The following is a 26,224-nucleotide window of genomic DNA, read 5'->3' on the forward strand; positions in this document are numbered from 1 at the left end:
TGCGATCCCGTTGCCGGTCCCGGTCTGGTACGGGCGCGACACTGAGGGTTGCGATCCGTTGCCGGTCACAAAAAAAGAGACAAAAAGGAAAAAAAAAAAAATTTACAATAAACCACACACACACATATACATACATACATACTAACACACACATTCTCCCCCAGAGAAGCAGTTGTTAATAATTTACCACACCCCACTAGTTGTACAGACAAGTGTAGCACAACCATGTAAATATCCATGCCCTAGATTAGGGGTTAGCAAACTTTCTCTGTAAAGACACAAAAAGTGAATACTTTGAGTTTTATTGGCCGGTTTCTGTTAAAAGGACTCAGCTCTGCCGTTGTAGCCCAAAAGCAGCCACAGACAATACATAAATGAGTAAGAGTGGCTGTTTTCAAATAAAACTTTATTTATAAACACTGAAACTTAAATTTCATGCCACATTCATATGTTACGAGATATTATTCTTCTTTTGACTTTTTCCCCCAACCAGTTGAACATGTAAAAAGTCATTCTTAGCTCACAGGCTAGATTTGACCCACAGGTTGCAGGGTACCCACCCTTCTAGATCATACTGGAGAAGAAGGGGCAGACTTAAACCTAGACGACCTGGAACACAGTCCCAAGCTCAGGCAAGTGCAAAGACCCTGAGGCTGGGATGAGTTTGGTGTACTCCAAGGACGGAAAGACCCATGCAGCTGAGCTGCACAGTGAGCAAGGGGGAACAGGTGAGGCATGGGAGCTTCATAAGCCTGAACAAGAGGTTTAGGATTTAGTCCAAATTCAGCTGAAAGTCCCTTAAAAGCACTGTGGAGGCATGTACCCGTGATACTGTAAAAATATTTTATATCTTTAGTTTACATTTTTAAAAGGTTCCTCAGCCTGCTGCTATGTGCAGAAGAGCCAGGAGATCCTTCAGAATGAAAGAAACGACAGGAGAGGGGAGGCTGTCCAGTATTCCAGGAGAGAGATGAGGACGATGCGGCCTTAGGCTGGTGACAGCCGGGCTGGTGAGAACAGGTGGATCAGGGATATATTTTGGAGATGAGGCCGAGCCCGCAGGATTTGCTGAGTGATTCATAGCAGGTGAGTCGAGAACGAGTCCAGGCAGTCCAATATTCTCACATAAGCCTTGTGAGGTATGATCCCATTTTGCAGATGAAGAATCTTGAGGCTCAAGGGGGTCCAATATTCTCATTTAAGCCCTGTGCGTTGTGATCCCACTTTACAGATGAAGAACCTTGAAGCCTAAGGGGTCTGATATTCTCACTCAAGCCTTGTGAGGTTGATGGTCCCATTTTACAGATGGAGAAACTTGAGGCCCAGCTCGGTGCAAGGGGCGTTAGGTCTGGCCGTCACCGAGCTCCCATTCTCGTGGCTCAGAGGTCCTGAGCCAAGTCCGTTGCACCAGGTCCCCTGCGCGTGTGTAAGGCCCCGCAAGTCCAGGGACTTACCTGGAGGGGCGCATCGACTGTGACGCCCTCCACGGCTGACGCTCCCACCGCAGGGGACCCCCAGAAAACAAGCGGGAAAGCAGGGGCATCAAGACCCGGCCCGAAGGACACCACGACACGGAACACCCCTACAGTCCGCGGAGCCGGCACCGCGCATGCGCCCTGCCTTCCCCACGCCCCCTCCGTCGGCGGGAAAAGGAGGCGGGGGGCAGCTAGTGCGCAGGCGCATGCTCGGAGCGCAACCGGGCCGGGAACGCGCGATCTGGAGTTCTACTCTGCGCGGGGGCTGAGCGCGCAGGCGCGAGCCGCCCGCCTCGCACAGAGTCGGCTTGTCCAGTGCGCACGCGCGGGAGTTTCTGGCAGAAAGCTGGCGAGCCCGGGCCGGCGCGGGGCCTTGTGGGAGGGCTTAAGGAAGTAAAATGGCGGACCTGGCGAACGAAGGTAGGGGAGGCACCGTCGGGGGCCAGCTGGTCGCCGGGAAACGGGCGGCGGGAGGCCCAGCGGCCACAGGCCCGAGGGGTGAGCACGCGGAGTGCGGGATTCCCGTCCGCTCCGAGCTAGTGGCCCGGCGGGCCCTGCAGTCGCCCCCCATTGCGTCCCCTCAGGCCGGTTCACCGGCTCGGCCCGTCACTCCCGGCAGCCCTGGCCCCTGCCACCGTCCGGCCAGAGGAGCCGGGAGGCCGCTGTGGCCGCGGCCCCGAGCCCCTTCCGCCTCGCAGGCCGGGTTCGAGGCTGCAGGGAGCTGGAGGCGCGGCCTCAGTGCCTCAGTCTCGGATGTAAATAGACCTTAGGGCCTGGTCGCGGGCCCGAGCGCGCCACGCTCCCTCCCTCACCCCCTCGTCCTCGGAGACCCGGCTTGCCTCCTTCCCGGGACTGGTCCGTCCCCTAGTCCTGGGAGGTCCTCATTCTCCGCGGGCCGTCCTCACGCCGAGGACGGAGGAAGCCCGAGCTGTGTTCTCCCCACCCCCGCCCCAAACTCGGCTCCCCAATTCCCGCCAGTTTCGCCGCCAGATCCTTTGGGGGCGCCTCGTCTCCCCTCGTTCAGGCCCGGCCCCAGGAGCTGGGCCGCCGAAAGGCCACGCTGCTTTATGACCCCCCTTTTTGCTGCACTTCCAGAAAGACCGTGTGATCCCTTCCTCTGTGGAGCGCTGACATCCCACCTGAGCGTTTTTGACACGGTTACACTTCAGAATCCCCCAGAGAAAGCACTCCGTAAGGCTGGTGTCTGCTTCACCGACAGTCGTGTTGCTATCGCTGTAGCTTCGGGACTTCCGAGACCTATTTTTAGCTCCCTCCTTTTTTTACGTGCATAACTGGTGCACACCTGCCGGCAAGCTCTCCACTTGTCTGGCCCTGATTCCCCCATACGATGCTCCCTGCTGTTGAACAGTGTCCTGAGGTTGATTTCCATACAGAGCTGCACGAATGCATGAATGATGATAGTAACGGCTCAGCCTCGTGGAGCATTCTCGTGGAGCATTCGGGGTGGTGCCAGATACCGTTCAAAGTCTCGACATGCTGTTATCCTGTAATACTCATCCCCAAAGCTCAGCGAGGTAAAAAGTGGTAGCCCCATTCTCTTGGTGAGGAAACTGAGTTAGTGTGGTTAAGAGACTTATCCAGGGCAGGTCACACAGCTGCTAAGGAGCAGAGATGTGAACTAAGGTGGTCTGGCTTCAGAGTCCCTCCATTCTGGGCCCTTTTACACTGTATCTCATTTATAATATAAAGGAGCCTGTGGAGGGTTGAGGCATTCCAACTCATGAGAGCCAGTTAAAGGCAGAAGAGGGACTGGATAAGTGGCAGTCAGTTTGACGTACTTTATATATTTACATGAGTCTATATAGTGTTTTGAACTCAAGATTCATAAGTCCAGTATCAGATTCGACATCTCCATTTGGATGTCTAATAGGCAAATCTAACAAACAGCACGTCCAAAGCAAAATCCTTATCCCCGCCCCCCCAAAATACCTGCCCATCCATAGTCTGCCACTGTAGTGAAAAACAAGTCTGTTCTTTGAATTGCTCAGACACAAGATCTTGAGGTTCATCCCAACTCTTCTCTTTCTCTCACCACAGCAAATTCTGTAAGTGCTACTGTAAAAATGTTTCCAGAGGGCAACCACTTCTCCCTACCTACACTGCCACCACTTGGGGCCTCACTTTCCTCCACTCTGATTACTTCTTAACCCAGAAGTCAGTCAGAGTGGTTCCCTGATACCTTCCTGTCCTTTCTCACCACTCTACCCCTGACTCATTCTGCTCTAACTATCTTGGGTTTTTCAGTGTTCCTGAAATGGTCCATTCACTCCCTCCTTTTAGCCGTTTTTCCTGCTGGTTCCTCTGCCTGAAACAGTTTTCCCCATAAACCTTCCTGGCTTGCTTCTTCACCTCCAGGTTTCTACTCATTTGTTACTTTATTTTTAAGAACTTCTCTGGCCACCTGTTTTAAATTGTATACACATTTCCTATCCCCTTTACCCCACGTTATTTCACGCCACAGCATTTATCACCATCTGATATGCTAGATTTTACTTGTTTGTTTAACTGCCCCTCCACTAGAATATAAACTCCAAGAGGGCAGGAACTTTTATCTGTTGTGTTCAGTGGTTGGTCTCCTTTGTTGACAACAGTGCCTGGCATGAAGTAGGCATCCAAGAAATATTGGTTGAATGAATATATGAATGAACGAATTCATCAGTGAGGACCCTGTTTGAGGGATACACTTAAGCACAAGGGAAATTATGTATTGCTGTTTTCCAGGAGATAATATTTTTAGCGTATGCTGTACACATGAGCTCTTGATTGTAAAAGGCATAATTGAATGGGTAAGTGTAAAATAGAAAAATGGAGTGTTTTGTACTTCAAATTGCTCCCTAATAAATGCCACACTCAGCTAATATTTTGCCTCTAACACTAGTTGCCCTCAGGAAATCAAATCTTAGTGGATTTTTGTGCCTCGGATGTCCCTGCCATCTTTTAATGAGTCATTGTATGTTTCTTGAAGACTCCGTTTCTGTTTTGGGATTGTACAGCCTGCTAGGATGTTTAATTTCTTATCCACTATGTAAAGTAGGATTTCCTTGCCTATGCATTTTTAAGCTTTAGAGACTGCCCCATGGTTGTGCTTTTCCTTTTGCTGTTTAAGCTCCAGTCAAATGCCCTCTTGGCTTTTGTCTTTCTAGACTGGGATCCTAAGTAGGCCCATCCTCATATCAAGTTCCTCCTCCATCCATTCTGTCTCTCTTCTCTGGGTCATTTCCACCTTTGTGTCAGTTTGAACAGTGACTGTACACCCTGGGTGGGCATCAGAATCACCTGGGGATTAAAACTACAGATGCTCAGTCTCACACCCTACAGATTTCAATTTTGTAAGGTGTTGGGTGAGCCCTGGCCGTCTGTACAGTTAGAAAGAAGCACAGGTGATTCTGATATGCAGCCAGGGTTGAGAACCACTGGTTTGAGTGGTTGGAAACCACAAGTAAGATGTGCCGTGCTTGTGTACAAGGAAACATTTTCAGTTGTGTCTCCAGTACCCCATCCTTTTGGCCCTTGTTGCCATGGTGATCTCCTCACCCATGGTGAGAGCAACTCCCACAGCCCCTTTCTTGGTAGTCTTGTAATCCATGACTTTTAAAGTCCTATTGGAATGCTCTTCTACTAAGAGTGTGTGTTTGTGTTTTCCATTTGTGTCCAGGGGTATTCTCCCCCATGTGGCATTACACTAATGATACCTCCCAAACTCATTAATCTTCCTATCTCTGGAGTTATTCTGCATTGTAGACTGACATCAGGATTTGATGGTGGACTTTTGTCCATGGTAAAGATAAAGAAGAATGGGAAGAGGGTGAGCAAAGTATATTTGAACTGTAGGAAATCTTGGATTCTAGATCCCAGCATTAAGAGATAGCATAAACTCCTTGCTGACCTGTGGACGTACATGGTGGAAACCCAGGAGGTGGTATAAAGCAAGGTTCTCAGCTTTGGCACTGTTGTCATTTTGGGATAGTTCTCTGTTGGGGGGGAGGGGCTGTCCTATACATTGTTAGATGTTTAGTAGCATAGCGGCATCCTTGAACCTAATCATGCCAGTAGCAAGTTGGGCGGGGCGGGGGGCGGGCGTAGGCAGCATTGCCCCATGTAAGACTCACTGGTGTAAAATGACCATGGGTCACAAGCTTTGCCCTGTAGAGAACTAGGGTTGTATTTTGACTCTCCCATCTACTCTCAGTGATTGGGGGGCAAGTTCCTTAACCTCTTTGAACCTCAGTTTCCTCACCAGTAAAATGGGAATAATGATTACAGTACCTGTCTCGAGGTTGCCGTGAGCATTGGCTGAATTAGTGCACAAAGATTATTTAGCACTAATAATAAATACTCAATAAATGGTAGCTGTTTTTACTACAGTGGACTCTCTAGACACAGTTAGCTTAAGTGCTCAGAAGAGTGAGTGAGAGAACAGGTAATGAGTGTAAATGGTGTGGTGAATCTGCCCCACTCAGAGATGGCCTCGGGCAGAGCCCACGATGGGACACCAGCAGGAGCCATTGGTCCTAAGCTCTGTCCTGCCTTTCACTGCGTGATCATCTAGCCCAGGGTTTCTCAACCGTGGCACTGTGGACATTCGGGACCAGATAGTTCTCTGTCATGGAGGGGCTGCCCTGTGCATTGTAGGATTTTGATCAGTATCACCGGTTTCTACTCACTAGATGCCAATCGCACATTCCTCCCCAAGTCATGACAACCAAAATGTCTCCAGACGTTGCCACATGTCCCCTGGGGGATAAAATTAAGAACCAGTTGAGAACCACTATCTAGCCTGACCAAGTGTGAGTCTAGAGATTTTCAAGGGTGGTTTGGCTTTTCTCAATTTGTGTCTTACTCGTTGACTTAAAACCTAACCCCTGAGAGGATAGGATGCAGCTGAATTTTTATTGATTAGCAAGGCCTCAAGTAATTGGAATTCTCCGTTGACTTGATTCTCACCACCCCGTTCTCCTGTTCTAAATTTAATTTTTAGAATAAGGGAGAAACAGCTGTTTGAAATTTTTCATGAAATTTATGATAAAGATTAACTCTGGGATTTGCCCCGAGATCAGAATGTATGCCTTCTACTCAGCTGTGCCTCATGTATCTGTAACAGATGGGGCCTGGAAAATCAGAGGCTGCGAAATCTTTATGCACTTAGAAGAAAATTTTAAGTTTTGCCGAGGATCCTGTGTATCGACAGAAAAGCTTATAGTTCTGCAAGACAACTGGAAGGTGAAATTACCCCAGCAGCCCTGTTACCCTCACACATTCATTGGATATTAGAGCCCGTCAGGATCTGGAGTGTGCTGATATCTGAGGGGACCGTAGTGAGTGGAGGCAACAGGGATTAGGTGAGGTTCGAATGGCATTTGAAGGTGAGGAAGGAGGCATTTTAGGTACCAGTTGAATTCCGGCCTAGTGAGTTCAGGCAGAGAATAGGCTGGGGTACAGTGGGAGAAGAGGGCCACTTGGGGAGAGGTGGGGTTCACTGTGGGGATCTGAGAAGAGAACACCATTGATTAAAACTACTCAAGAAAGGCAAGACGAGCAGAGAAGGCTGACTTTGACTGGGCTGAGCGTTGGTAGCTCTCCATGGTACTTTGGAGCAATCATGACGCAAGTGGATTTGCATCATTATCTGCTCAGGATCTAGCAGTGGTCGTGGCAACAGCAATGTTTCTTTTTTTGTTGTTTGAAGGGAGTTTAATTTTGCTCCCTCTGCACATAGTCTTCCTGTGGTCCAGGTGGAGTGGTGTTCTCTTTGACTCTGTGCTGCTACTCAGGAGAAACTGTAGCATAGGGCCTCAGCATGGAGTCCCCTCCCACCCGCGTGTCCAATGGTTTGCTTCCTTTCCTTGGCAGTGTTGGCACTCAGTGCTGTTGCATAGCACTCACTGTGAATCTCGGCCCTGGTTGCACTTCACTCTTGTTTAAGGAAGTTGTTGAGGAAAATAAAAACTGCTGCCTGGGCAGCACCATTGGAGATGGTTACAAGAGCTCTAGAGTGTCTGTAGTTTTAAAAAGCTCCACAGATGTTTTATGACATGAAGCCAGCATTGAAAACCACAGGCAGAAGTTGCAAACTTGCTTGAGGGGCAAGTAGACATATATAATATGGTCCATTTAGGTTTTTCTTTATTTTTTTCCTTTTTGTCTTTTTTTGTGACCGGTAACGGGATCTCAACCCTCAGTGTCGCGCCCGTACCGCGACCGGCAACGGGATTGCAACCCTTGGTGTCGCGCCCGCACTGCGCTCAACCAGTGAGTGGACCGGTCTCTATATGGGATCCGAACCCTCGGCGGGAGTGCCACTGCACTCCCAAGCACCGCACTCTACCGAGTGCGCCACCGCGCCGGCCCGGTTTTTCTTTATTTGTTTTCAATTAGGAACCAACATTTACAAATTCTGAGGTGGGTGGGTAGGGTGGGGAATCCAGATTTCTGATTTCTCTTGAAAACCAGGAACTACCCTTGGCCTGCATTCTTGTACAGTAATGATTTGCAGGGCTGAGGAGCAGCTGCCATCATGGAGACAGACTGTGCACCCTCCCAGACACTACCACGTTGCTTGGGACCTGGTCCACTTACTTCTCTTCTGGTGCCTGTCTGACCTTGGTTGGTTTTTAGGTTTCAGCCTATCATACAGCCTCTTAGACTTGGAGTTCTCTGTACTCGGAGTGCTCTTTAGCAGAGGACCTCAGCATAAAACTCTTCATGGTGCACAATTAATTCAGGATTCAGTGCCCTTGGAACACTGCCCCCCCCCCCCCAGGGCAGTGGTTCTCGGAGATGATCCAGGGGCCTCTGGGAATCCCCGAGACCTTTTCAAGAGGACTGCGAGTTAAAACTATTTTCATAATAATACAGGGACATTATTTGCCTTTTTAAACTCATTCTCTCATGAATGGACAGTGGATTTTTTTCCAGAGGTTATACGATGTGTGATAATGGTAACAGATGAACTGCAGAAGCAGATAAGAGAATTCAGCTTCTGCTAGTAAGCCAGACATTAAAGAGATTTGTCAACATGTAAAACAGTGCTGCTCTTTTCACTCATTTTGTTTTTGAAAACAGTTATTTTTTCTTTTTTGAAAATAGTTTATTTTTTTGAAAATAGTTATCTTTCTTTTTTGTGTGTGACCAGTAAGGGGATCGTAACCCTTGGCTTGGTGTCGCCCGCACCGCACTCAGCCAGTGAGCGCACTGGCTATCCCTATACAGGATCCGAACCCGCAGCCTCGGCGTTCCAAGTGCCACTGCGCTCCCAGCGCTGCACTCTCCCGAGTGAGCCACAGGGTCGGCCCCAAAATAGTTATTTTTCATAAAAATATATTATTTAGGTAAGACTTTCCTGGGTTTATTGTCTTAAATAAATTAATTAATATTTTGAGGTTTAATTTCTAATATGGTAAGTATCAGTAGTAGCTATAATCCACACTTACAAAAGCTCTTGGGGATCCTCAGGCATTTATAAAGGTGGAGAAGGGGTCTTGAGACCAAAAAGTTTGAGAACTGCTGTCAGGTGATAGCAGAGCCTCAGCATAAGGGCCTGAGTGAAGCCTGTAGTGAGATCAGCATGGGTTTCTCCCCCATCTGTCTAGCCCTGGGAGAATTTTAAACCGGGGCTGACCAGCAGGCTCCAGTTGGCCACTCATTGCATGGTTGGAAGCACCTGGACTGACTATTCTCAGTGTGTGTCTTGCCTCTGCCACTTACTTGCCCCAGAACCTTGGGCAAGTTGTTTGACCTCAGTTCCTGCATCTGTAAAATGGGAGCAATGAAAAGCAAGTCTGAGGATTGTTGTGTGAGAGCGAATATATGTTGGGTAATTGACCCACTGGCTTGTGGGGATACGTGTCAGTCACTACGGGCTGTGATTCTTGTAATTGGATGCCTGGGTAGAGAAAAAGCTCCTTTTGAGTTATAACAGGGTTTCCCCACCTCTAATTATTGACACTGGTGCTGGTGGGTCCTGTCCTGTGCATTGAAGGATGTTTAGCAGCACCCATGGCCTCTAGCACTTGATGCCAGTAGCACCCAGATACCCACCCACCCTCCCCCAGTCATGACAAAGGAAAATGTCTCCAGACATTGCTAGATGTCCCCTTAGGGTCAGAATCACCCCCAGTTGAGAACCATTAGGTTAGAGGATTCCACTGACCTCCCAAGAGACTCTGTGTCCCATAATCATCTGCCCTACTGAGGTCCTAGGAGGCTGTACTCATTTAAACTCACACTCTGACTGGGGGCGGGGAGAGAGGAAGAAACTGAGGATCACCCTGGTTTATACTGTCTGACCCATCAGGAGTTTATTCTAGTGTCTAGTGTGAGTTAAGGTCTAACTCAAATTTTTTTTAATTAACGTAAGGTTTTCAAACTTCAGCTCAGTTGACATTTAGGGTTGGATCATTCTTGATGGTAGGGGGACTGTTCTGTGCACTGTAGGATGTCAACCAGCATACCTTGTCTCCACCCACTATGTCCACTAGATGCCATTAGTAGCACCCTCTCCCCCTAGTTGAGACAAGAAAAAATATCTCCAGACACTGGCCAACAACCCGAGGGGCAAACTTACTCTTAGATGACATTTACTAGGTTATAGGATTAAATAAAACTATCCAGAAATAAGTTATTTGCCAACTAGAGCTTAGGGCTCATCCGCCCAACCTTCCTTTTCCACTGTGACCTTTTGGCAGCTGGATTTCACGTCCTCATTACGGAGGAAGAGTGTTTTCCTCAACCTTCATCACTGTGTAGGTCCAAGGTGAGGACCTGACAGAATGTCAGAGCTAGTGACGACCTACAGAGATGCTCTGACTCTAGGCTGCTCCATTTCACAGGGGCTGAATCCCAAGGCCATGTAAGCAGGGAGGACCGGCTGGGACCAGCATGCCCATCCCCAGCCATTAAGTGTAGGAGCTGTGCCCATCCTTTCCATTAGATCAATAGCGTCGTGTTAATGGACACTTGTTCTCCTCCTGAAAATTGACCCGTGTAGGGCACTGCATCCACTATCATTATTGATGATGCTTGAAGAAAAATAGGAAATTGTCCCCCAGGTTTGCCACACAGAATTTCAGGAACTTGCTTACCCAGAATTAACTCCCGCGTTGCATCCACAAGAGCAGAGTGTGAGTGGGGAAATAGCCCTTGGGCGTCTGGCTTTCTCAGGGCAAGGGTGAGAAAACAGACTACCTCTTGCTCAGAGGAGAATGGCTGTTCCATGGCATTGATCGTGGTGGCCGCAGGGAACCTGAGAGTCCAGGGCTTCAGGGGCAAGCCCTGCCTGTGAAGTCTCTTTGTCAGAGGAGCAAGAGTTGTTGTAACTATCAGCATGTGCCACCAAGTGAGCAGGGTGCACTCTCCAGCTCGTTATGGTCCCTCAGTTTTCCCAGAGCTAAGACACCAGCAGCTTCTGTTTGTCTCCAAAATATTTGGACTCCATCCACTTTGCTCCATCTCCAAGGCCATGAGGCCAGCCCAAGCTGTCATTGTCACCCCCGCTCCTCGCCAGAATGATTCCTGGAGGCTCCTCGCTGGTTCCCTCGCGTCCGCTCCTGCCTCCCTATGATCTGGTCTCCTCACCACTCCCAGGATGATCTTCTCCAACATTTTATTAGGAAAATATTCTAACATAAAAGTGGGCAGAATTGCATAGGGAACACTGCCAGGGTGAGCTTTTAAATGTATAAATCAGATTGTGTCACCTCCCTGATTGGACTCCTCCGCTGGCTCCCTGTACATTTGCCCTGCAAGGCTGAGCATCCTCTGGGTCCTTCCCAGCCCTCTCCAGCCTCCTCCTGTCCCACCCTCCCCCTGGACACTCTTTCTCTCCTTAGGACCTTTGTACTCGGGGTCCCCTCTGTCCGAGTTCCTCTGCCTTCACCTTCTCATCCCTTCCTGTCCTCTTGTCCCTTTTGTGTGAGGTTCAAATGCCACCTCAGAGAGGCCTTCCCCAACCACTCACTTTCTCCCACCATCTTTATTTTCGTCCCCCTTCTTTATTTTCTCTATAGCACCTGTCACCAGACTTACCCAGTTATCTCTCCATGCAGCCAGGTACTTGTTTTCTCTCTTTTCCCACTAGAGAGCTGTGGCCTTGTCTGCCTTTTCATTCCTGTCTCCAGTGCCAAGCTCGGTGCCTAGCACAGAGTATGTGCTCAGTAAATCCCACCGATGAGAGCAAGGCTTGCCTGTCAGCCTTCCTTTAGATTTTGACACAGTGTTTTCTTTGGCCTCAGAAGGTCTCAGGGATTCTGAGCAACTGAGCATTTGCATCGAGTGTCCCAGGTGTCCAGGCAGCTCTTAGATCCAACCATTCCATGCCTTGGAAGGGGCCTCACCGTGGGGCACTTATCATTGTTGTGGCCTGGGGGCTGGCAGCTGTTGTTGAATCTATGGCTTGTGCTTTAAGGTGATGTCAATGTGTTTGCTTTGCAGCCTTCTGAGTATAATTATGATAAGATATTAGTGCCAACGTGGAATTCAGTGTGTGCCAGCCCCTTCCCCAAACAGTGTATATGCATCATTTCATGTAAGCTTCCAGAAACCACCTGGGGTCAGGTACCATCCGTGTCATGCAAACAAGGAAGGGAAGGTAAGTTAACTTGCACGGATCACAACCACGAGTGGTGAAGACAGGTTTGCATGCACACAAAGACCAGAGCCCACACTCCCGAATACCATCAGTTTTGGTCAGCTACCTCAGCAGAAGTTCTGTAGTCCTCGGATTTCCTTCCCATGAGCTTCGCTTTAGAGAGGGGATTTCCGTTGTGTTTCCCAGAACTTTTCCCCCAAATCTTCAGCCACTTTCGCTTCACCTCAGCTGTGTTCATATCTCGCCACCTAGTGGCAGAAGAGAAAAGTGCCGTTGAAGCTGGATCACTGCACTTCTTTCTGCAGTTTTAGGCAAAGTTGCTGACTTTGTATGATTTATTTATTCAAGGCACAAAGGTGCAAAGTACAAGTTCTGTCCCCAGGAGCTTACAGTCTGGATGGGGTAGGACTGGAGGCAGTAGGAGAGTTTGGCTGCAGGACTGATTAGTGGGGAAATAAAGGCCGTCATGGGGATTGTGAAGATGCATCTGTTGCTCTTGCTTTTGGAAACAGAGGTATCTGGCAATAAGACTAGAGTGTTGGAGATTGGCTTGGATTTCAGTAGGCATAGGTAACAGCAGAATGCAGAGCATTCCATAAAGAAGTACATAAAATGTAAGATGTCATCATCTTAAATATCTGTGCTCCCTGAAATCTCTGTGAAACCAGTTGAGAGTTGCAGAGGAGAAATATATTTGAGGATGGGAAAAAGGATTGAGTTGTCTGGGGCCACCACCCTCCATCAGCCAGGCCAGTGATCGCTGAGCATGCTGTACACTGGATTCAGAGAGGCATCACCTAGCAACCGCGTGTTTGAGATCAGTTCCATTCTTCACCAAGAATTAGTTGGAGAACAGAGCTGACACATTAGTGATGGGTTTACCTTTATGCTGCAGTACAGAACTGTTTATAATAATTCCTGAGAGAATAAATGACTTGAAGGGTTGAGATAGTAAGTGTTGCTGGATTAAAGCAGTTGCCATGTAGTAATAGACTGTTATTTGTGTTGGCAAGGTGCTTTCCATATTTTTTTCACAGATAAGAAGATTAAGACACATCAGCCTAGGATTAAAGCTAATTTTACACAAGTACCTTGCTGACATTTTGGTCAAGAATTCTAAGTGGCTTTCCAGATGGGGACCGTTTCCTGGTAGGTGTTGGAGCCATCAGTTAGGAGAGGAATAAATAGAAAAGGCAAAGATGTCTCAGATTCTCTTTTGTACATCTACATAGTTTCTTCTATTTGGTTTTAACAGGAGATCCTCCGAGACAGATGTTGGAGGCAGCTATGGCGTGAGGGTGGGGAGGCAGAGCTTGTTGCAGGGCAGGTCTGCCCTTGGTACTCTGCATTACTCTCGCCACAGCAGTGAAGAACGTTTATGTGGGAGAGGGGAGAGGAGAGAGGTGTGTAGGCTGTCAGTTTAGATTCTGAATATGTTACGCAAAAAACATTCCATGGTTAAACATTTGACAGATGAAGACAGAGTGCAACTTGTTTCATTGTTGAGTGTGTACCTTGGAATGCATCTTTGATTCTTTTCTTGACAGTCTTAAAGAATCTCAGTCTCTGCACGGATCTGCCATTGGCATAATTGCACACTGTGTTCTCCGAGGCAGGGATATGCCTTGTGGAAAGCCTCGCACTGACCCCAAAACTCATCACTAGTTCCCCAGTTTAGTTTGTGCTTTTCCACAGGTGCTTATCAAGAATGTTAGCTGACAGCTGCTTTATTACTGATGTCATTTCCCAAAAGAAAGGAATGTCTGTTTTGTAGCTCTAAGGCCTGCCTGAGTAGAAAAGGTGGGAGGAATCAAACCGGAATCAGTAACTTCTCCCTTTCCTGCCTGTGCTGCTTGGATAGCAGCGTGGCATGCCGCTCAGGAGTTTGGGCTTCAGAGTCGGGCCCACTTCTGTTGGAGACCCAGCCCCACTTGGACAAGTCACTTCACCTGAGTCTCTGTTTCCTTTCCTGTAAAATAAGGACACTGATGTGACCTCCTTCCTGAGGTGGTTGTGAAGATTCAGTGAGTTGATGCAGATAAAACCTGGCACATAAAGAAGTGCTCAGTGAGTGCTGGCCACAATTATGAAACCATCCAGAGTTTGGGGTAACCCCATTTGTGGATGTCTTTGCCGTGAATAACATGGCAAAGTCTGGGAGAAATCTAAAGACAGGATTCTAAGACCCCTGTTACCCTACAGGATTGGGAAACATGCTCTTCTACCCTGGGCTACCTCTGGGGTTCAGGCCAGCTCCTTGTTCTCTCCTTTTCTTGCTTTCAGTAGGCAGCAGGGACCCCACTTCCTTTCCTCATGTCTCTCTCAAGGGGCTCTTCTTCCTTCTTAGCCTGGCTGTGGGGCAGGGCATCCTCTACAGTGCCCCTTCCCCCTTCCTTGCTACCTCTGAAATAGACATATAAGTCATTTTGTTTTAAAGGTTTTGCCACCAATCAGTCTCTTGGCAGAAAAGGCACAGATAAAACCTTTGAGTCCTGGTCTCTGGGGGCCGCCTCATGATGTTAGTACCAGGAAGCCCACTATCTTAATTCTCTTAAGCATGGTGCTGTTTCATACCATCCTCCTTTTTTTTTTTTTCCCCTCACTCTTCTTGCCCACTATGAGGAAGCAGTGTCTGGGCTCTCTCCCTAGACAAAGACATTATACACCAAATTACAGAGATGACTTCAGGGTGAAAGGTTTATGGACTTCCCACACACCCATCTGAGCCATCTGTGGGCCTTCTCTGTGTCCCTGGGTCCCAGGCCAGTAGTGTCTGCTTTAGAGTAAAGGCCCACCTCGTCAGAGACTCCTAAGCCCCCAGAGACCTACGACTCCCTGCAGGGAAAATCATCCATGGCCTCTTGGGTCAGGAAGGAGACCACAGCCTTCTAGGGGATGAGTCCACCTTCCACTGGGACCCCCGCCTTTGGAGCCATCTTTGGCTCATTTCCTTGAAAAAGGTATTTTGAGAACTGCCTGAATTTGATTGATGTTTGCCTTCTAGGAGCTTCTACACTGGCCCATGCAGGTGTACATGTGCAAACCTCAGACCCAGTGGAGAGCCCCACTCCTGTTACCCTGGGCTGGTCTGTTTTCCAGTCTGTCCCAAAGGGCCTGGGGTTCCCAGTTGTGTCCCAAGCACCAGCAAAACACCAGTCACACTACAGGTGCCACCCTAACCTCCTAGTTTCCTCCAGGGCTCTTTGCTGTCTCATTCCTCCTGTTCCTGGGCACCAGGCTAAATGCTGCTTGACCTTCAGCTTAGATCCTAACCTCCTAGTTTCCTCCAGGGCTCTTTGCTGTCTGCTGTCTCATTCCTCCTGTTCCTGGGCACCAGGCTAAATGCTGCTTGACCTTCAGCTTAGACAGCACCTCCTTTGAGAAGCCTTCCCTGATTCTGCACTAGGCCTGTGCCTCCTTTGTGTTGTAGTATTTAGTTAAAGTCCAATGTCAGCTCCTGGAAGGCAGAGACATGTCTCTCCGTGTCACCGCTATGTCCCCAGAGGCTAGTGTGGTGCCTGGCACACAGTGGGCACTCAGATGTATGGAATTGCTGAAAGTTGTAGTTGCTGAATGAATATTATGATTGAATCTGTGAATCCCTCATGCAGCTGTGGAAGGTTCCCAGGCTCAACTAGGCGAGACAGAGCACCGTTTCAATCACAGCCACGCAGAGATGGCCAAGTTGGGGAGAGACAGTGCAGAGGGGTCCCTGACATCTGACAGAGGTTTGGAACAAGAGCAGAGATCTCCAAGCTTTCCCTGCCCGGGTTTGCTTGATTCTTAGCCTATCTGTGCCATCTCTGGGACTGCAAAGACCAGGATCTGGACACAGGCCCTGTCCTGGGTCATAGTTGGTCTGTCCCATTTTGAGTCTGAACCTCACAGTTGGGTGGAGGGTGGCAGGAGGGAGAGCCGGTGCTGTGGGCTGGATGCCATCAGGGGCTCAGTCCTTTCTGCCTCTGGACAGCCACCCCCTTGCTGTTTTCCCAGGGTGTGGGGGAGCAAGGGGTGACTCTCCCTAGATGGGGTCTGTGGTCATTGCATGTGATCACAATCGGGCTCAGGCTGGGCACAGGAGCTGAGGAGGGGCAGGTGGAGGAGGATGGTTGGGCGGGAGGAGGGATTTGAATTGCACCGCAGAATCCCACCCCACTTCACACACCAGTGTCAGCCACAGTTGTCCATGGAACGCCATTCGCAGCCTCATTATGGGTGTTCCTGGAAAGGGCTTCTGTGGTCAGATAACTTTGGGAAGCATTTGGTCAAGTGGGTTTTTTTTTTTCTGGTTTTCTTATCCTTTCATATGCTATAATGTGTCAAACCAATTTCCAGGCACATTCCATTTTTTTCAAATTAATTTCATTGGGGAGTATTTCAAAGGCAAAAAGGGGGTGATTGATTGATAGAATCTGCATTTGATGAATATTTTAGTATTTTCAGTCTTCATGGTGGCCTGGGTCTCTAGAAATCTCCGATGGTGGTTTTCCCTTCACCTGTGAAAGAAAAGCTGGGCTGGGTATTAAAGCAAGTTATAGAAGCCTCACTGCTTCCAGTCCCGTCTGCTCCCCATACTTGGGTTTCAGGTAGTGGGACGAATGCTGCTTACTCACTGACATAACCAGAAGCAGTTTGGTGATGCAGGATGGTTAAAGAAAACAGTCTGTGCCTACTGTGGTAAGTGTGGGGCAATCCTACCTGGAATGGGGCTTGTGTATGTTGTTGTTTTGTAACATCAATGCCAGTTTCCAGGTTATGGACTTTTGGAGCTACAAGAGCTGAGCAGCAGTGCAGTGTGTGTAACTCTGATGCTTTGTGTTTTGGGTGGAAATGGGACTGAAGTTCATTTCTATGTTTTAGTTAGTGTTGTTGTTAGGGTAATCATGAACGCCATACCTGCCACCAGCAGGGTCCCAGTGGGCCAAGCTGGACTGCCATAGTCTCCTATTACTGTATCCTGTTGGTTCTGTTCTCCTGGAGAACCCTGACCATGCCTCACCAAGTCCCAGTCTTTGTGGTGTGCGACATTTCATTCACTCCATAACTGCTTGCTGAGGTCCTGTGATGAATGAAGCTCTGAAGCTGAGGCTGAGCATACAGAGATAAACAAAACAGACGAGGGCCCACTCTTGTAGAGCTTACAACCTAGGGGAGGATGCTGTCAGCAAGCACAAGAATTCTCTAGGTGCTCTAGGGCTCCACAGTGCCAGGCCACCCTGTGCAAACACACCCCCTCCTTTTTAATCTGATGTTTTACCCTGAAGGCTTCTGTTCTCAGCTTCCCATTCTCCATTTGTCCTGTGGTGCTTTGCACAGAATAAGAGTTTAATACACGTTTATGTGATTACATAGCATAATCACCCAGTGTTATGTATGTGAAAAAGTAGAGGGACGTTTCATGCACGCATTTACTGGATGGTTTTTATATGGTGTACACCAGGTGATATACTGGGGGCAGACCTGTCGGGTGTTGTGTCCGTGGTCTCTCAGCCCCTCATCAAGTAACCTCGTTGTGACCCATGGCAGGATAGAAGCCAGAGGCATGCTTAGGAGGGAGCACAGTGGGACAGGTGTGTGGTTGAGCTCCCTGAAGGAGATGCTGTCTGTACAGGAGTAAGTGTCTGCACAGAACAGAAGGTGAACACGCGTTCTAGGCAGAGGGACTAAACCAAGCAGAAGTCCAGTGGCACACCATAGCATGGGGCGTGCAGGGGACAGTAGATTCCTCAGTGCCACTATGGCAGGTGGGAGGCAGAGGAAGAGCAGCTTGGGTGTGGCCTGTTCGAAGGTGCTCAGACCCTAGTCTGTGGGGGGACGGTGCAGTTTTAAGCATGTGTTTGACACCAGTGGTCTGGCTGCTCTGTGGAAGCTGGACTTAAAGGGTGAGAGCAGAGGCGGAGGAAGAAGGAAGACCTGAGATCAGTGGTAGTGGTAGGTACTGGGAAGAGGAGATGGGTGTACATGGGGGAGTGTCAGATTGGATGTCACCCAGCTTTGTGGCTTTGCTGTTCCCTGAGTGGATGCTTTCAGAGCTCGACCCCCACATCGCCTTCCATAGTCTCCCTCTGCTCTGTCCCCAGGGTTATTCCTCCATCAGATGGGTCCTCTCCTGGCCTATGCCCTCGACCCTCCCAGGTGCTCCAGAAGGCTCTGGATGGGACTTGTGCAACTCTGGAATTCCATGCCTTACTTTGTCACCCACATCACTGCAGCCCTCTTGTGTGCCTGCAGAGCAGTGACACAGTTCTCACAAGAAAGCCCTTCCTCTCCCATCCAGATAATCCTGCCCCCATCCTTGTCTTCCTTTCTAGCTGGGTGCCATGTGTCCTCGCCTTGTGTCCATCTTCTCTAATGACACCTCTTCTTATTCATCCCTTCAGCCAGTATTTGTTGAATCCCTACAGTGTGTCAAGTACTGTTCTTAGACCAGGAGATGCCAAGGGGAGCAAAGCAGAGTCTCCATCTCATGGAGTTTATATCCTAGTGAGGAGGATGACCATAAACCCATAAGTACATAGTGGATCAGGTGGTGCTACTTGGTATGAAGAAAGAGAAAGCATTTTAGTTTCACTTTGGGGCTAGTCCAAGATTTCTTCTACAGAGTGCCCGAGTATAGCACATGTTTAATTAAGTCTGCAGTGGCTAGACTGCACCTCTCTCAGGTTGGAGCCTGTTAGTGTAACAAGGGGCAGAAATCTAGCTCAACCTGACTAAAGCTAAAATCAGCATTTATTAGCTTAACTGAAAAGTCTGGGGGCAAGTTTAGCTCTCGGTCGAGCTCCACTCAGGGCCCCCACCATTGTCGCCAAAATTCAGTCTCCCTCCATCTCCAGCTCTGCTTCCCCCTGGGTTGGCTCTGGTCTAAGGCCCCTTGCAGTGGGTGACACCTGGCTACTGGCAACCTCAGGGCCGTAAATCACCAGCTCAGCAGCATTGCAGAAAGAATGCCTCTTCCCCCGTAGCTACAACAAAATGCCTCGTCTTATTCACATGCCACAGTGTCCCCTAGGGCCAGGACGGGAAGTGCTGTCCTTGTCAGGCTGGGGCTAGGACTGAGGTTGGCTCCATCCGAAGTGGGGAGGCAGAGGAGGGGTGGTCCCCTAAAGACAGTGGGGGTTGGGGGGATGCTGAGCTGGCCAAAACCCTGGCTCTCCTTCCTGTGTGTCTGGGCACCTTGCCACTGGCTGGGAGTCAAATGCAGAAGTGGGGGCTGGGGCTTGTGGGGTACAGGGCCAGCACCAGAATGCCTCTGGGATCCCTGGTAGCAGATGTGGTGTGGATAAGCTGCCCCTCTGCCCCAGAGGCCCTCCAGTATTCTCTTAAATGCAGAAGTGGGGGCTGGGGCTTGTGGGGTACAGGGCCAGCACCAGAATGCCTCTGGGATCCTTGGTAGCAGATGTGGTGTGGATAAGCTGCCCCTCTGCCCCAGAGGCCCTCCAGTATTCTCTTGGCGTTATTTATTGTCGGCATAGGCACATCCATACATTCATTCATTCACTCGAGTTTGTCGAGCAGCAGCTATGCACTGTGCCAGGGACGTGGCCACCTAGGGAAGCGTGGAGGTCTGGTTGGAGACCCCTCCGCCCCCCACCTGATGCAGTCTTGTGTATGTCATTCACCCCGGTATCTCCCATGGGCCGTGTTCCATGAATCACATGCTGTTGGGGTGAGGCTTCAGGGAACATGGTGTGGGCAGTGTCACCATCAGTGGGCTGCCAGCCTATGGACTGCTGTCCCAAGGTCAAGACCAGCATCTGTTCTGCCTCTCCAGGAGTGGGATGGTGTCCCTTTGATCGTCTTGGTGCTGTCCCTTCTCCCCTCAAATCTGCTGTGAGCCCCATCTTTATTGTGGGTGCTTGTAATTGCTGCCCAACTGGTCTCCCCACATCCACCCTCACTCTCCCTTTCCCAGACCGTTCTCTGTTTAAACCTATACGTGCTTCCTCATGCCTTTTATGACACTTCCCCTCAGCATGGCCACCATCTGCCCCTCTGTTCCCTGTCATCCTAGGACCTATGCTTTTGAGCCTGCCACTCTCCTTTCCATCTCTTCTCCTTGAGAGCTCAGCACAACTCCCTCTTCCAGGGACCTTCTCCCAACACTAGAGCAGACTGAGCCGAGCTGGCGCCCCACGCGGAGTGCTCTCATGGTGATGCCATGCCAGTGCACAGTTCTTGCTTAACATCTGGCTTGGCTCTCCATGATCAGGGCCCTGTAAGAGCAGGGCTGTGTCCGAATGTTGCCCACCACTGAGGCAGGGTGTGTAGCAGGTGCTAACCAGATTAACAACTACACATCCACATGGGGTCCTCTGTGCTTTGAATGGTGAAGGAGGCCCTTCACCCCACAGGGTACATCACAGTGTGCCCAGGCCCAGGGCTGTGGAGCGGGTGTGACCTGTGGGGTCGAGGCAGTCCTCGTCCGCATCTCCCATGGCGGGCAGCAGGGGCTTCCTGAGCTGCTGCACACGCCAGGGCCAAGTGGCAAAGGGCTGTGGGTTTGGCTGCGCCACATAGGAGACAAATGGTGTTGTGTGGGAACGACAGGCTGTGTTGCTCTTGTCCCATCAGGTGACAGAATATCCCAAAGTGTTTCTTCCTTCAATAGCAGCCGTCCCAGATGTACTCTCAAACTTTCAGGAACTCCATAAATTCTTTCTTTTTAACAAGGGCTCACTTAGAGATCCAGGTCAGATGTTGGAATTACTCTACAGTAATGAGGAGGAGCAGTGCGGCCGGAGGTTGAAGACTGGTCACCCTCTGGCCACACCTGGCCTGCAATTAAAAACTAAAATAAAAACGAAATTAGTCTCCAACATTTGAAATTGAGGAAGTGCCACATAAAGATGTGATGTCTCTGAGCTGCGTTCCTGGAAGGGCACAGTTGATGGCACTGAATAGTGGCTGCCCCGGATGCCCTTCAGTTCATCACACTCCACGCCGCTCTCCACTCTCAATGACATGGCCTGTTCTCATAGTCTTGGAAGGTCTTGGTTATACACGTATAATGTGTGTATAGAAAAGGGCACGTATCATACCCTTAAGTGTTGAATTGTCATAAAGTGAACACACCCACATTCAGGTGTCCATGGCAAGAAGCTGTTCTAAGTGATTTGATGTTCTTAGGAGTTACTAGGTATATATATGTATATATGTGTATGTGTGTGTGTGTGTGTATATATATATATATATACTTTTTAAAAACTTATTACAAAGAGATGTAGCTTTGTTTACTGTATGAATATAGTGTTGGGGGGACAAAAACCAATTTTTCTCTTTGGTATATATATATATATATACTTTTTAAAAACTTATTACAAAGATATGTAGCTTTGTTTACTGTATGAATATAGTGTTGGGGGGACAAAAACCAATTTTTCTCTTTGCAGAAAAGCCTGCCATTGCTCCGCCCGTCTTTGTGTTTCAGAAGGATAAAGGACAAAAGGTAAGGGGCTGGTATGTTCTCTCTTCACTTCCTTACACTGATGTGTTCTCTCCCAGAGAGTCTTTGCTCCAGGCCTCATTGCCAAGGCTGCCTCTGCCCACAGATGGGGAGACCCAAGCCAGGGGCCTTTAAGCCTTCACATTGAGCTGAGAGGAAAAAGGCTCAGTGGCTTCAGGTTACCATGGAGAGAGGTTAAAAAGGCTCTGTTGTGGAAAGGGTTCAGAGAGTGAGACTCTATAATAGAACAGTGTTAGAAAGTTTCTTCCCAATTCCTAGCCATTTGTTTTAGAAATGCCACTGTACATGAGGAAAACCAGCAGCAGAGGAACAGAGTAGGAGAAAAGAAGTGGAAGGAAGGGAGTAGAGAAGGAAGGAAGGTGGGGAGGATGGAAGGAAAGGGGAAGGAGGCAATGGTGGTTAAAGGGGAATCAGGACCTTTAAAGATTTTAGGGGGACTTTTTTTGCTCCAACGAACGAGGCATAAGTGAACTTAGAATAATTATCAGATTGCTTGCGTTATATAATCAGCATCCATCTTTGTGAGGTTGCTTCTCCCTTGGATTGTGTGTGTCTAGATCACACTGTTGTTGGTTATTGGAAACACCTTGCCAGACTCACAGTGACGAGCCAGCACCCTGTCAAGGTCTGACTGGTGTGACGGTAGGATACTGTGACGAGACAATGGTAGGCAGTGGTGTTCACCTTGGTGCCGTTGGCTTATACCCCTCCCTGACAAATCGGGCTGGAAGGTCAGAGTTGTGTCAGAAGTTAATAGATGCTGTGTCACAGTGACTCCCCAGCCTGTATGAGCACTCCCTCTATTTATCTAAAAATTGTATGGTCTCTCCCACTGACGCCCTGGGACGGTGGTTGTAACATATTGCTGGCTGCAACTTTTTATGGTGACCAAGTGCTGCACTGGGTTCAGAACGTTTGGAAGTATGTTTGCATCTCTTAATAATAACAGCATTTTGAGAATCTCGTCGGCTCAGTGTTCATGATCCACAGACTGTGCTCCGGTGGATTCCCAATCCTCTTGCAGGGTGACCAGTTCCCAGGCTGGGAGCTGCTGGTCTGGCAATTTGGAATTCATGGCACCCTAGCTACTGCTCTTAGATCCCATACCTTGGTCTGAGAAAAGAAGCCAGAGATTCTCCTTTTGTGTGGTCTAGTTTTCCTGGACAGTATTCAAGTGCTCTCTCTGCAAGGGAGGGAGGGAGGGAAGGAGAGGGAGAGGAGAATAGGAAATAGAAGCAGCAGCCCTAAATGCCACCCCCCATGCCCACACACAAGTTGCATCTGTGTTAGCCTGGGCTTATCAACCAGGCTTGTAACTTTTAATTACTATTTAGCAAACTTGTAGTAACTATTTAGTCTCATTCTTACATTAAACTTTCCTATTAATTCTTTTGCTGAGGAAGGAAGCAACAAATCTTTGAAAACTTTCTTCCAGTTTTGATTTGGTTATCCAGGTGCTATTTTCAAGATGCATACAATTTCAAGGTACTCTTCTGTGTCCTCTCATTTGGTCCCTGACCAATACAGCTTATATGTGTGTTTTTATTATTTGTCCTTTGGAGGTTCAGTCAATATGAAGGGGCCCTAGTTTTTAGAAACAGAATATTAAAGTCTGAGGAGTTGGATGTATTAGATCTCTGTTTTAGATGTTAAGGTCATTTTTCTCCAGGGTTCACTAGAATCAGAATTTTCTAGAATTTTGAAGTTTATTATGATCTATTATTTTGATTTATTTATTATGATTTATTATTTGAACCACTTTTAGTTTCTTTTTTCTTTTTCCTTTTTTTTTTTCACTTTAGTTTAGAACAGGGGTCAGCAACAACAACAAAAATGAAATAGAAAAAAACAAACAAAAACAAAAAAGATCAAACAGGGGTCAGCAAACTTAAGATCTACCACTACTGCTTGTTTTTGTAAATAAAGTGTTATTGGAGCATAGCCACACCCTTCCCCCTTACTACAGTATTCTGTGGCTGTATGGACAGAGATCATACGGCCTGCAAAGTCAGAGATACTCAATATGTGACCTTTTGTAGAAAAAAAGTTTGCCAATCCCTGACTTATTTATTTATTTTTTAAAGATGACCGGTAAGGGGATCTTAACCCTTGACTTGGTGTTGTCAGCACCACGCTCTCCCAAGTGAGGGAACCAGCCATCCCTATATGGGATCTGAACCCATGGCCTTGGTGTTATCAGCACCGCACTCTCCCGAGTGAGCCACGAGCTGGCCCCTGCCAATCCCTGATTTAAAACAAATAATAGGAATTAGTAATTCTTTTTTTTTTTTTTTTTCCCTTTTTGTCTTTTTTACTGACCGGTAACGGGATCGCAACCCTCAGTGTCGCGCCCGTACCAGGGACCGGCAACGGGATCGCAACCCTCAGTCTTGCGCCCGCACCACGCTCAGCCAGTGAGCGGGAACCGGTCTCCAAATGGGATCCGAACCCTCGGCGGGAGCACCACCGCACTCCCAAGCGGTGCACTTTCCAGTGTGCCACCGGGCCGGCCCGGAATTAGTAATTCTTTAAACCTGAAGACATTAGGGCAACCAACAAGATGAAACACTGAAATGTAAATATTTGTTCAGATGAATTTTATTTTATTTTATTTATTTTTTTTTTTTATTTATTTTTTTTTGTCTTTTTTGTCTTTTTTCCGTGTCCGGCAACGGATCGCAAACCTCAGTGTTACCCCCGTACCGGACCGGGGACCGGCAACGGGATCGCAAGCCTCGGTGTTGCTCCCGCGCCTCGCTCAGCCAGTGAGCGGGAGCCGGTCTGTATGTGGGATCCGAACCCTCGGACGGGAGCGCCGCCGCGCTTCCCAAGCGGCGCACTATCCAGTGCGCCACCGGGCCGGCCCCTGTTCAGATGAATTTTAAATGCTTTTAAAATCACTAGTTGCTGTTTTAGTACTATTCTCACAGCTAAGGTGTGCTTTGTAGTTTGAAGGCTAATTTACATGTATGACCTTCAAAAGGTCTATGCAAATTACATTACCGTGACGGAATCGAACCCGAACTGGAAGATTGGCTAGGAAGGCTTCCACCCATTTAAAAAATGCACAAGTGGCATTCTTATCAAAATATTGACTCAGAGCCCATTCTAAATGGGCTTCTAAGAATAACTACTCTCCAGCTCTTTGGGGTTGAGCTCCCCACTTCTGTGACACTTCTGCGGCAAGGTCACCAAATGGGCACACGGGAAATTTGTCTGCATTGAAGGGCAGATGCAGGAGGAGGCTTCGTTGGTGTCATTTACTTCCCAGTCCGGAGGACGGTGTCCAAATGGATGCAGAGTCTGTCTTGCTTCCTCTGCTGCTTGTGACCGCTCTAGAGTAAGATGGAAATTAGACATAGAAGGGCAGACGTGTAGCTTTGTTTCTCCTTAGCTTCCTAGTTCAAGGAAGATGGGAGGGCAGGCCTGTGAGGAGCAGCTTCTCCGGTTTCGTTCCCTCTTGCGGAGATAATCAGTGCATCCCCTCTCACAGTACCGAAGTCCAACTGGGAAAAAGTTGTTTGGGCTGCTGCTGTTTTTCTCTGAGCAGACTTTCTCTCCCCTTTTTGCTACATCTTTTTATTTTAAAATTTTCAGATTTTATTTTGGAAATGTTTAAATCCTCAGAAAAGAATGGCACTGCAAACACTTACATATCCTTCACCTCGCTTCACTGTTCACATTTTAGTCATAAATGCTGATGCACTCGACTGTGACTTGTGCCCATGCGACATTTCTCCCCTAAATACCTCCACAGGTGTCTCCTAGGAATAGGGCCTCAATACCATGTCACTCCTAAGAAAATGATCATTAATTCAGTGATATCCTCCAGTATATATTCCCTATTTTAAATTGTCCCTCAAATGTTCATTATAGCAATGTTTTGAATGACTTCTTGATCCCCAAAGATCAAGAAGTCCTGTTGTCAGCTGTGCAGCCAACTAACTTACCTTTCAGTAAATGATCTCAAACCGCCCAGTGGGATGCACCGAAAAGAGCCAGTTTCTCCCCTTCAGAGGAGAGAGCTCCATATGCCCAGCATTATTGCAGAATCATGACCGAGATAAAAGATCTGGAATTGAAAAGAAAGAAGTTAAGCTGCCAGCCCAGGAGTGTTTTGTGTTTGTTTGGGGGCAAAGCCACACTGCATTTTCTGTCAGTCCAGTTGACATGCCAAATTGCATTTGCAGCAAACAGCAGATTGGTGGTGGTGGCCTGCATGTGGAGAGCCGGTGGCATCGCTTAGACTTGGGACAAGTTGCGAAATCCTCCTGTTGTTCCATGTTAGAAAAAGCAGTGGACAGTTTTAATTCCAGTCCTAATACCTAAACTGAATCCATAGCATGATGGACAGCACAGGAATTTTATCTATTTCCTTCCCTGTGCTTCTGCTTCCTCTGGGTGGCTCTCTTCAAGAAATGCTTATATTTACGTGCATGTGTGTTTTAGGAACAAAAGTGGAACCTTTTCTTTTTTTTAAATGCCTTGAATGGAGAGCAGAGTTCTTTATTTTTATTTTTTTATTTTTATTTATTTTTTTTTTTGTCTTTTGTCTTTTTTCCGTGTCCGGCAACGGATCACAACCCTCAGTGTTGCCCCCGTACCGGACCGGGGACCGGCAACGGGATCGCAAGCCTCGGTGCTGCTCCCGCGCCTCGCTCAGCCAGTGAGCGGGAGCCG

At 48.4% G+C, this 26,224-nt stretch overlaps 1 protein-coding gene across 7 annotated transcripts in view; it reads left to right on the forward strand.

Annotated features, from left to right (window-relative positions):
• Positions 1 to 1,831: 1,831 nt before the first annotated feature.
• RANBP3 (RAN binding protein 3) overlaps positions 1,832 to 26,224 on the forward strand; it is a 62,972-nt gene continuing 38,579 nt past the window's right edge. For all 7 annotated transcript variants that reach the window (XM_008586899.1, XM_008586900.1, XM_008586901.1 and 4 more), the window contains exons 1-2: positions 1,832 to 1,895; positions 21,471 to 21,526. In XM_008586899.1, coding sequence (XP_008585121.1) covers positions 1,874 to 1,895; positions 21,471 to 21,526 — 78 coding nt within the window. In that variant the 5' untranslated portion in view covers positions 1,832 to 1,873. The remainder of the gene's footprint in view (positions 1,896 to 21,470; positions 21,527 to 26,224) is intronic.

This window comes from Galeopterus variegatus, unplaced genomic scaffold (genome assembly GCF_000696425.1).
Source record: "Galeopterus variegatus unplaced genomic scaffold, G_variegatus-3.0.2 Scaffold4172, whole genome shotgun sequence".
Lineage (NCBI taxonomy): Eukaryota > Metazoa > Chordata > Mammalia > Dermoptera > Cynocephalidae > Galeopterus > Galeopterus variegatus.